This window comes from Perna viridis, chromosome 10 (genome assembly GCF_037379345.1).
Source record: "Perna viridis isolate PV_CMFRI_1.1 ecotype Kerala chromosome 10, ASM3737934v1, whole genome shotgun sequence".
NCBI lineage: Eukaryota > Metazoa > Mollusca > Bivalvia > Mytilida > Mytilidae > Perna > Perna viridis.
This window is the reverse complement of record NC_142454.1, coordinates 17,578,094-17,591,018: the sequence shown is the minus strand read 5'-3', so window position 1 is coordinate 17,591,018 and position 12,925 is coordinate 17,578,094. Positions and strand designations below refer to the sequence as shown.

The window sequence follows — 12,925 nt, the reverse complement described above, 5'->3', positions numbered from 1 at the left end:
ATTGATTCTTTTAAATGGAACAAAATGGTAACTTAGCATCAAATCTAAGTTCCTGATAATAGGACAAATAACATCCTGTTAACAGTGGCTTTGATAAGAATACGTTGCAACTCATGGCTAAATCACTCAAATCTTAATGAGGATTACAAGAAAAGACAAATCGTAAACAATTTCAAAATCAGTGTAATATTAAACGTGTACACCATATCATGCACTTCGACTAACAACTTGGAAATAATTTATCTTATTTAGGATACATTTTGAGGCAATTTGGGGAAATTATAGAATCTTTCATTAAGGGAAATATTCTTATTTTGAAGCAATTCATGTAAGTTTTTTTGCAAAATCTTCTGAAAAACCAAAAATAAATGGGTCCAATACTAAGTTTTCAAATAGAAGAATACAAAAAGTAATAAAGGGAACCAAGGTTATAGCAGTAATCAAAAGAATGTAATCCAGGGACAAAGACCAGACATGGAAACAGACATACACAACAAAGAACATAAAGTAACTAAAATCATACATACAAAGTAACAAATGCAAAAGAGCAACTCGGACTCCGCTAAAAACTGGGAGCATGAACCAGGTGCACCGGTAGGGTAAGCGTCCTCAAATATCATATATAATGTAAATTTTGATGTGCTGAACAACGAAAACAAACTCCGTTTCAAAACACTATACTATGGTATATGGGTATAAAAGCATCAATAGAAAAAAATTCAATTTTAAGATTAGAGGTAAACTGTAGCAATGATGGGTTACATCTTTTCCACCTTCTATGGTGAAAGTATTCACATAATGGTCACATGGTAAGAAAAAAATTCTGTGGCTCTGTTAAAAACAAATATTGGTCCAAAGTTCTGACTTAATTATTGTATCCTAAATATAAATAGTGTATTCTCAAAGTTCTTGGTGCTTAATTAGACTCTGCTTATTGAACATATTCTTGGGTATCTATTTTTTAGGGGGAGGGGGTGTGAAGAAAGTTACAGATGTTGCATTACATGCAAAAAATATTGCGGGTATTTTTTTTCTTATTTGTCAAATATGAAAACAGCTTAAATCTGTACACTGGAAAAAAACGTGCCCACAGAAAGTCTTTGCCAGCCACGATCAAGTGGAGAAGTACAATCTACACAATGTGAAATAGTGTACTAAAAGCTTAGAGACCTGTTTACATGTAACTGTTAGATTTATTTTTAATCCCTGAAATCAATATTTACAAAAGGCTTAAAATTGTTTATGTTTCATTTTGATTTGACACAACAGAATATCTAAAAATATTTGCATATTTAAAAATTGTGGTATTTGTTAAGCATACCTATAGTTCACTATCCCACATACTTACCAACAAATGATTAACACATACAGATTTTTTTTATATAATGGGCGGTCTTATTTTTTTCTGGATAGGACATGACCATTTGGAAACAATTCAATCCCAAAAGCAAAAAAAAACAAAACAAAAAGCAAGAAATACAAATGCAAGACTCACACTAGTATAAGGTATTCAGGCCATAGTTCATTTACTTTTAACTATGTTTTTTTTTAATATAACCCTTCAGTATTAACTGAAGAAAATTATTTGAATGTCGCATCCCTTCCCAAACAAAGCTTTCACCCTACCTGAAAAATTTATTTTTTATTTTTTTCTAACTTAGGTCAATTTCTTTCAAAATGACAGTATTTTTCACTTAAATTGATAAAAAAAAATCTAAAAAAAGTTCACCTGCCCATCCCTAATTATGAAAAATTTTGGATGAGAATCTAGAATTTTTTTTAATGATGGCCTTAAAACAAGACTAGCTGTTAGGTCAAAGGAAGATCAGATCTATATCCTATCTCTGTAAAGTCAGGAATTCAATTAATTCTGTGACCAAGTTATGAACAATGTGCACAATTTCCCATGCAAATCTAAATGTAAAGTAAATGTAAAGTAATTCACAACATTCATGTCAACATGCCAAATGACTGTTTGAAGTCACAGATTTTGAATAAATCATTAAAAGAAAACACAATACCACTTACTTTCCTTATAAAGGTATACAGCCTTCTCACATTTTAGTCTTCCCCTTTCCCTCCCCATCCCCTTTTTTTACAGTTTATAAAACTGGAAGAACAAAGTAACCTCTTTGAATAACAACTGCTTTTCAGGCAGAAAGTTTAAAATCCTTCCCTCTATAAAGGGTTAAAGACCTGGTAGGATTCCAAGAGTGGAAGATCCTGGACTTTTGAATCAACGGTCCACTTGAATAAAACCTAAATTCCTCAATATAGTGTCAATGTATATAGCTGAAGGTCCCAGACATAGGTAAAGGAACCTTCAAAAATCCTAATTCAGAAATGGAGGGTCTCACACCTCGGACCACTGGTAATTTGAATCCCTGTCTGGTCCAAACTTACATAATGACAAACTCAGGAAGGGCTTAACCCTTAATGAAATGTTTATAAAAAGGCCTTTACCATTTGAACAAAGCTTTCCCCTAAAAAGATCAATTATTACAAATTTTGTATCAAAATTTTACCATCTTTAACTGTTCACTATTAACACTGTCATATACTATATAGTCTTATCTCAAGCAAAGAACCTGTGGTCCGGTGGTTGTGGTTTTTTATGCTCATTGTTTTTTGTTTTGTTTTTTTTTGTATAGACAAGAATGATTTTTGTCTTTTATGAAAAGATTCACATCATTTATATTGGGGTCTTTGACAGCATGCATTAAGGTATGGATTTTGTCCATCATTGAAGAAAGTGAGGTGACCTGTCGAAATTTAATTGTTTGTTGCTTGGTATTGGGTGGATGACTATCTCATTTGCAATCATACCACATCTCCTATTTTTATAAGTTAACCTAAAGACCAGCAATCTGACAAAGTGATATAGAAGACCCTTACTACAATTGAGCAATATTCAGCAGGGTAGGAAACTCACTCAAATTCTAGCCAGTCCTGAATACAATTTTTCAATACATTTACTATATGGCTATATAGATTTTTGCTAAAATTAGCCAGCCCTGCCAAAAAATAGCCAGTCTAGGGCTGGGGGCAAGCTAGTATTTCTAACTCTGAATATTGTGGTTATTTGTAAATCGAATAACAACTTCACTGACTTACAAACAATCATGTCCAGCTGATATGAATCTAATAACTTCTCTTGGATAAAAACTATGGACAAATGACAAATAAATAAGTGAATTTGATTTCTGAAAAAAACATTTTTCACAATTCATATATGTAAAAATTTGTTTCTAATATAATGCTTTAAAAAAGTTATGTTCATTATAACTTGTCCACAGAAAACCAACTCCTAGAAAATACGTGCAAAGCAGGCAAGCTTGGCATAGTGTTTGCACAGTCCTGCTCACAAACCATCATTTAAAATATTTAAAATGAAAAAGAACCTTAACTCCACAACACACAATAATGGACTTGATCGACCTGTAATTTTTTGAACAAAAGTTTGAAAGGATTTTGTCCATGTATTTTTCATCCAGTAACCAAAATGTTAAGAAATGAATAAATGGGGGGACTTATAAACAAACACGAGGACAAATATAGCACTGGTACAAAAACAAAATACATAATACAAACAAAATAAATAAACATACATGTACCAGCATCAAATAAAAAACTGAAAAACAACAAAAAATGACAAAATAATCAATGGCCATATTCTGAAACCGCACATGCTAAAAAACACTCTCACCACGAAAATGTAAAAAACATTCATTAATATATAGAAAAAAAATCTAAAATTCAATGTCAAAAATTAGAATGGACTCAATCTTATCATTCTATTTATGCAGTTATAAGTTTTAAAACAAAAATGTCACCTTAAATAATAACAGATAAAACACTTGGTCCTTAATCATAATACAGGTTTTTATATGTTAGTTGTTGAAGAGAGCTATAAAAAGGTGTAGTTGAACTTTTAAAAAGAAATAGATATGATTATGAATATTAATAAAGTTTCTTAAAAAATACCCAATAAAGATACAAATGTAGTTAACATTTAGAGTTTAAACATTCTATTCAGACCTAGCTACATGCAAACTAATTTCACATTTATTCATAGCATATTTTGCACCCACTAGAATACCCAATTAACCAAAAAAGGTAAATAAGCCAAGCTTGTCATAACCCACGATTTCAACTCAGAAGAAAGAGAATGAATAGGTTTTCTTTTTTGTTAATACGTTTGTCTATGGTAAAATGTTTCAAATTCTTATTGAATGGTTAGTAGAAAGAACTGCAGAAATACAACTGATAAGATGAGTGCATTACAGCACATATGATGATGATGTTCTGAGGATTAAACTGGTCTTTTCTTCATTAAATGGCAGTCACCTGATGAACTGTGGTGGTAGGTAGTTACTGGATAATTGAGAAGATTTAAACTTCTGTTAGACCTTGATTTTTTTTTTTCAAATACCCAAAAAAATGATCACTTAATAAAGAAAATACCAAATTCTTATCACCTGAACATCATCATTGTGTGCGCTGTAAAATTGAACTAAACAGTCATCTCATGCCTGAGTTAGTACATGTGAATCATTTTCCACATGACTGATCACGCATGCCAAAAAAATGAAAGTCATGCACACGTGACTGGAACAACAACCAAAGGAGGGTCTAGAACTTACACTTGTGTCCATATATATGGCCTCCTGAGAATACTGTAAAAATAAAATCAAGTCATTATACAAACATTACACAAAAATTTTTAGAATAATCACAAACATCAGAAGGGAACACCAATAACAAATGTATTTAGATGTCAGAAAACACTCCAATGGTTAGGACAGCCAGTCCTGAATAAGAATTATAGACAACTAACCAGCTATGGACAGGCCAGCTAATAATTAAATTTCTCAACAATTTCTTAAAAGATTTAAAGGTACCTATCACTCAACATTGGTCCGGAAACAATTTTTTGCTTTTACATGTTGTGCTTGTTTTTTTTTAAAAGAAACTTTTAAAACATTTAGATACGAGATAAGTAACAGTAACATTGTTCATTAGAGGTAGCTGCTATAACAGAAGTAGATACCTCTGATTCCAAAGAGGGTCTTCATGTAAAACATGCTGATTTCCTACAGCACCTCAACTCCCAATCAGATTCTTTATACCTTCAAATTGGTATATGGTTTATCATGATTTTTCATGACTGATACTACATCATACAATAAATTCATAGTTTCATACCAAAGAGAACGTTTATTGATTGCTACAATAATATACATGTATGTACAACATTCACTTCAGTTGCTACAAAATGTTGTTAGCAAAAATGTGAAATATACCTAGAGTTGTCCCCCTTTCAACAGTCACTTCATCAACACTTGATGCCCAGAATAAAAAAAAAAAGACTTTAAGTGGCCTACCCTATCTACAGTAACAAGCATTCACTTCTTCAACCATGGCATCTCCATATGTAATATATAATAACTAACATCAAAACACATGTTATACAACAGCATATAATTTGGTTACAGATGACAGCCATAATAATTATCAAATTTGTTGTGGTCAAATATATATGCCAAATTATTAGTCATTTTACTATCAAAACAACATGATAAATGTGCATTAAGTTTTGTATTATGCATGTTACAGTATAATGTCAATGAGAGCAAGCAATACAGAATTAGTGATCAAATTCACACATTTCTTTCCAACATTGCAGAATTCTGGACTTTTTTCACTGTTGTCAAGACTGACACTAAATTTATTAGTAAAGTATGGCAATGGGAAAAAATTATTCCAAAACAAAAAGGTAATATTTTTTAAAAATGTTTGGTTGAGTAATGAAAATACATGGATGGATCACGATTGTTTTTTTTTTTAAAAGGAGGGGGGTTGAGGCTAATATTGGACATTAATGACCAAATTACGCACAAAATAAATAATATTTTCAAACATAAAGAGGGTTTATGGCGTTGAAAAAAACAGGAACATGCCCTAGATCCACTATTGTAAACTTATATTTCTTAGGGCAAATATACTAAATTTAAATTAATACAGGGTGGGGAATGCCATTCTAACTTGATAGTAGGTCACTGCATGATAGCCATTTACCAATCAAAATGTCAGAAACCTATCTGAGGTGAAATTAACATCCATGCAGATATATGTGTTTAAGTTTCAGTTAATTTTAATACAAACACAAACTACAGGTCTAAATATAGAACTGTAAACAATACTGAAATGACTTTTCTAAAATGATTTAACACCTGACTATAAACCTAACCTATACTGACTCAGAATTCAGTCTAAACCAAACCACAAATAACCTAGACCACAGTCAAAACCAGACCCTCTAATTAAAATAGTGTCAATGAATTTCGATGGTATGAAAATCACATATCTGACTAAGCCCAAGAAAACCCACAATTCAGGTAGGTCTCACTTAATAATTCACTATCTGGGTATTTAAGATGACAACAGGGTCACTAAATTCATGTAGTTTTTTTTGTTTTTTTTGGCAAACTGATATTTTTCCAGACATCCTAAATTGAAATTAAGTTCTATTGAAGATGGATCCATTCACTGAAGATTAATAGGTTTTCTTCTCATATTCTTTTATTGTAGCACAACTTATTTCTATACTCAGCTACCTCTTGACCCATACATAATTATCAAGAAATAATAGACAAATTATATATACAGGATACTATGGGGTTGGAGGTCAAAGGTTAATATATACAGAGAAACCTGTCTTAACCAAACACTGAATAAACCAAAATCCTGTCAAAAACAGACTTTTTTTTTAAGTCCCTTTGTATCAGTTTAATTGTATTCTGAACTTCAACCAAGCACCTGCCTAAATCAATCAAAATCTGCAGCCCTTTTCACAAAAAATCGTAAGAGTAAAATTAGTCGTAAGCTGTGACGTCAAGATACTTAACTCCATTATGACATCATAACTTACTGCTAAATTTACACTTACGATTTTTTTGTGAAAAGGGCTGCTGAAGTAAAAAAGAGTTTGATTTAGACCACTTTAAATGTATGACACAGTAAAAACCTGTGTAAACATAATGGCTGTAACATGGAAAACCTGCACAAATTGGTCATGATTTGAACCTTTTCTTTTTATGTTCTTGTGTATTAATAACCTGCTTAAATTTAATATATACACAAATTCTATTGTACTATAACAGTTTGGTTTAGAAAGGAATGTAGATTGATATGTAACTGATACTCATTTGATTATTTAAGGAATCAGTTCTTGATTCCAATCATGACAAAATAAATCACACTAAAGGCAATTTTAGACACAATTTCATACAGTTTCGCAGAAATCTTCATATTCTCTTGTTGAACATAACGGCATTAGGGAAATAGTCAAAATGTGACATTCAGCCAACAGATCAAAAAACTATTTCTTACTGGATGACCTTCACCTACAGTGTGATATTATCAACACAATTCTCTTGTCTATTTAAGTCTCATATTTCAGTGGAAAAAGGAAGGTAAAAATAAGTTTAAATTACTATCAAGATACAAATCTTTTGGTATGGCTCGGCTCTTTCGACAGAAGTAGTTCCAATATCCCTTTTTTCTAACTAAACCAGAAGACATCTTCTTACAAACTACTTCACCCAAGAATTCAAGCAGCCTCAGTTTTTCCATATGATTAGGATCAACTGATACCCACTCATTTTTTCATCCGGTTATAAATATTGTACTAAAGCTAAAGACCAAATAAAAAATTCATACAAGGAAATAAGAAATAAAAAGTTTGGTATATTCTCCATAAATAGAGATAGACAAAGGTAAACAAAACTAGTAGTTATCAGATTTAAAAAAAAAAAACTGATTACCATAAATAGTTCTGATTTTAAGTCATGGCTGATGGAAAAGATCAAGCAGATATAGGACATTAACATTGGTAGGACATGCACCAGAGTAATCGCTAATTGCAGTGAATTCAAAATTCACTGGCCTACCAGATCTGTCTAGTTAAAAATTTGCTTTTTTTTTTCAATTACATAGAGGAGACGTGTAAAATTTGTGATTTGGTCTGGTAATTTCTGAACAAATTTTGCATATGTTAGCTTAGGGCAGATTTATCAACAAAGACATGGGTGGGCATAATACTGAGAAATGAAACATTTCCAATTATCTAAAACTATTAAGTTGCCTTTTAAACCAACACAAAAAATAAATTATGTAAAAGTAAGTGTAGTTTTTCTTTGATAGAATATGTAAGTCTAGTGACTCCATGGTTTTAGGAAAATGGGTCCTAGTTTACTATTCAAATGCATAGAGATTCGTCATTTAAAGAGCGTTGAGTTCAGGAAAACATCTTTTTGTAAGTCTAGTGACTCCATGGTTTTAGGAGAATGGGTCTTAGTTTACTATTCAAATGCATGGAGATTCGTCATTTAAAGAGCGTTGAGTTCAGGAAAACATCTTTTTGTAAGTCTAGTGACTCCATGGTTTTAGGAGAATGGGTCCTAGTTCACTATTCAAATGCAGGGAGATTCGTCATTTAAAGAGCGTTGAGCTCAGTATTAAAAGGAAAACATCTTTTTGTGTAAAAATGCCGATGAAAAAAGTCAAATTTCTATTTTATACAAGATAAAAGTATTTAGAAAAAGCATTAAACAGAAGATTTTGAATTGTAACACAGCCTTACAAGATCCCTGAAGAAAACAATACAATGCAGATTGATCTTTGGATTTCAATACATTCTACATAGAAAGTTCTGGTAAGGCAAATGTAACTAAAACTAGACTTACAGACCTATAGTCAGCAGATTGCAGAGCAGATCAAATTTTTCAAAAACTGATTGACTGTAACTGTATTGTAGCTAAACTAATAAATTCTTAACTCTTACCTATAAAGCATTTTATAGCGAAGTGAGAAAGAGAACATCAGAAGGAAGTATTTCAAAAGTTTTGAAATCCAGGAAACTGAAAGAATTGACATACCTTTACTTAGAAGCATCTTTGAAAATATTGAATTTTTGAATGAAAATAAGAATTTATAAACATGGACAGGTGACTACAGACAGGTGATAGAAAAGTTCAGGTAAAAACACACCTGGTAACATATGGCAGATGAAAAATATTGTTCACAATTATCTCTTTTATGCAAGAATTATATTTAAATCATATTTCTTTCTTTTCATTCCAATCATTGAAACTGAAAGTGACAGAGGTTTTTTTCAATAATAGTATGCATCTTCAAGTTAAAAACTTTAAAGTCTCGATAATACAATGTGATCATAGAGTTGGTATATTATATTATAAATTTATTTCATCATAAGGCGAACTGTCATACAACATACATTTTGTATTATCTGAAAGACTGTGTTTTTTTTATTGGTTATAAATACATTGTAATTTTCCTGTTAGTTGGGTGATACTGGAGAGATACATAACATAAACAATCTACTTCAACAAGGAAGCTATAGTTAATAAATACAATCATCAAGCCAGTAAATAAGAAAATATTGGAAAAGAGGGTATTATATGTACAAATTCAAATTCACAAAATGACACTTCATCTTGGCTTAGAAAAGTGGAAGTAAAATTGACTTTGTCTACGTTTTGAGTACATTTCTAAACACTGTCCAATGAGTTCAGAAATGCACCTGTATATCGACAGGTTTGTGAGGTTTACAGTCAAACCTCGAAACCTCGATGTGTCGAACTCGGATTAGTCGAAATCTCAAATAACTCAAACTAATTACAAAGTCCCAGCCAAACTCCCCCTACTCCAATACAATTTTACCTCGGACGACTCGAACTCGGATGAATTGAAACCTCGGATAACTTGAGGTAATCAATCAGTCCCCTCAATAGGACTTCAAGGTTAATTAACCCTGATGTCTCAAAGTCAACTAATTAGTCGGAAAACTGATTGCTTTATTACAAACCATGATCGAAGTGTATTTTAACAATTAGCGTGGCTTTCAAAATTAATTTGTTGCCACTCTTTACGGTTTGATTTGTTTATTTAATCAATTTAAATTGCACATGTTGTTAAAAGAAAGGAATTTTATTAATAACAGGTGGGAATTTACACTAACAGTGATATCGTATGTACAGATGAATTGTAACGGTATCTGACTATTTAACATCAAACAGACGATAGTAAGGGTATTTCAACGACTAAATTCGTTTCACTCGTGAATTTGGTATTTTATCGTAATATTGTAGAGCACATGGTTTGACGATACTCCTGATTGTGAATCAAACAAAGCAACATGTTACAAACTATGACGTTTTTGATATAGAAAAAAATAAAAAGGAAATTTCACTAAAATGGTGCCGTTCAGTATTTCAAACATGATAAACAACATACAAAAAATATCTTCCGATATGAAACACATGACATTACGAAGTACCACGTAAAGTGAAGTACATGTACATGTACAAGCACAACAAATGATGTAACTACAGAAACAATCATGGACCAAACTACTAGTATTTCTGGTTTATCCTCGACCTCGGATTACTCAAACTTTTTTGCATGGTCCCTTCGACTTCGACTTAATGAGGTTCAACTGTATATGCCTTCATCATAACCAACTTCTATACTTTTAATGGGGTTTAAAGTTTAACTTTACCCTTCTCTCTTATATTGTGCACAGAAATATAAAGACACAATAGCCATTGGTCATACTAAAGACACAAGTGACATTATTTTTACACTTAACAATGTTCGGTTTTCAAAGGCATTCAGCCCTATTTTTGTCGACATATTTATACTTAAAAGACAAACTCAAAGTAAGTCAATAGTCATGTTCAATAAATCAATCCCCCTATTTTGTCTACACACTAATAAAAAGATATAAGTCAAGTGTCCAGTATTCCAGGTATTATGCATAAAGTATGTGAAATTCAAGTTTTACAAACAGTAACCCAAACTACATTTATAACGAGCTCGTAAATTTCTTTTAAACAGATTATTATTTGACCCTTCCTATTCAAAGCCAATAAAACAGTATTCAAAATATTGTTTTAAATCATAAATTACTAGTGTAGGTACAAATGAACATGTGTAAATATGGGCTTTTAAGGTTCTGCTAAAGTCACAATCTAGGACATAAATTGGCAAGATAATTCTAGTCAATTTGTTAAGGATGCAAATATTATGTTCTTGAAACCTTTTCTTAATGCTTTTTTATACAGTATTCTATATCTATGAATGTTTCCTTCCATCACATAACGTGTTACTACAACCATATTTGCTGAACATCAAATTTTAAAATAAATTTACAGATTTACCAGAACACATTTTTGCTCGGAAATCCAAATGCACTATAGCCTAAATATCTAATGCAGTGCAAGCTGGCAATAATTTGTGACAAATTGCCAGATTTGAATGAAAATTCCCATTTTCTGTTTATTGGAGTTGGTATTTAGCTAGACCATGGTATAAAGTATTGTAATTCATCTAACTTTAAAGAAATGACAATTTTTTCAAAAAATTAATTTCAGCTTGCACTGCATAATACATCCAAGAACAGGATTACCAGTATATGAATTTCAGACTTTAAACCTTGTTTTTGACAACTGAAGATTTATTCTATGTTGTTTACCATTTCCTTGTTAATGTTATATAAAAATTATACATAAATTTATGTGCGGATGTAGAGGAATTTTTTGAACGGTAAATCGGTTTTCGTGCCGCGTATTTAAAAGAAATTTTGCAGATATTTAATTATCGAGGATTGGGCAGTGACCACTAGAGACGTGTTTATTTGAAGTTTAATTTTCAATAATGAGGAATGTATATTGTGTTCATGAATATTTGTGTCTTACACATACTTTTCTTTATTTTGTAGATAGTGTTGGGCCAGTTTTTTTTATTTTTGTGCATAATGGACATTTATTATATCTCATGATATCTAATATATATACCTTTAGTATGTATGTATGTATGTATGTATGTATGTATGTACAAAAATGTAGAATATTGTTAATTACATTTTGAAGTGGCCATTGCACCTTTCAGTAACTAACTTTAGTAGTTATTATTTATGCCAATAGAAGTTTTCAAGTATAGATATTTGAATGTGCTCAAATATGCATACAGCGGTCAAAAAAGGGCATTGGTTGAGTACATAAATACTTTATGTTCGTTTGAACAAAGTGAATTTAGAACATAAAACATTTTTTCTTAAGTTTGACTTATGCTTGTATGTTATATACATATAATGATGCATTAAGCATAAGCAAAATGCTTCAGTACTAAATTTGATGTATTATTAAAAATGAAAAGAATGTGCTAGATATCAACTTCAGCTGAACCTTAAAGAATGTTTCTGTATTTTTAACAGATTATAAGACAAAACCTAATTTGATTTTTTTTTTTAATGTTTTTTTAATGTTTTGCCTTTAAGTTTCAATTTTGATTCTAGCCCTTCCCCCCACCCATTAAAAGTCTAATGGTTGCCCTATTAATTTTAGCAGAGGATGTAGAAAGGAAAATGTAACATAGCATTCCATTCCCTCTTGTTAAACCCAACTGTTACACTGAAAATGAAGATACCATAAAACCTTAATCACTTGCAAAAAAATATTACTGATATTAAAGTTTCAGTAAAATAAAGATTAGCATCACAATGCAGTATTATATGGTGAAACCTTTAATTCCAATACTGAGACAGATGGCTAACTAAGTTAATTTACATCATAATTGTAGAATGATATTTGGCCACATGTTTGTTGGTTTAGTTATGGTTTAAATTGAATAAATTTCTAGGTATCTATAAATCTTACGTCAGAAATAACAAGTATTGCAATTATGTGCTGATTCTTTAAAAAAAATAAAGATAAAATTTTATAAACAGACTAAAAAGACTGAGAAAGAGTATGAAAATCCAATGGATCTTGAACTAAAAAAATGAATAACATTCTCATTACACAATATGAAAAAATTTAATTTTCACCATACTTGTATTCTA

The 12,925-nt window shown here is 31.0% G+C and overlaps 1 protein-coding gene across 4 annotated transcripts in view; it reads right to left on the bottom strand.

Annotated features, from left to right (window-relative positions):
- The window catches only part of LOC148604780 (uncharacterized), a 42,909-nt gene that overhangs the window by 19,456 nt on the left and 10,528 nt on the right, over positions 1-12,925 (bottom strand). For 2 of the 4 annotated variants that reach the window (XM_088549402.1, XM_088549404.1), the window contains exon 2: positions 4,644-4,676. The exons of 1 other annotated variant lie outside the window; for it this stretch is intronic. In XM_088549402.1, coding sequence (XP_088405528.1) covers positions 4,644-4,676 — 33 coding nt within the window. Of the gene's footprint in view, positions 1-4,643; positions 4,677-5,384; positions 5,466-12,925 lie in introns of those variants that run through there. One more of the 4 variants, XM_088549406.1, reaches the window with a different exon arrangement.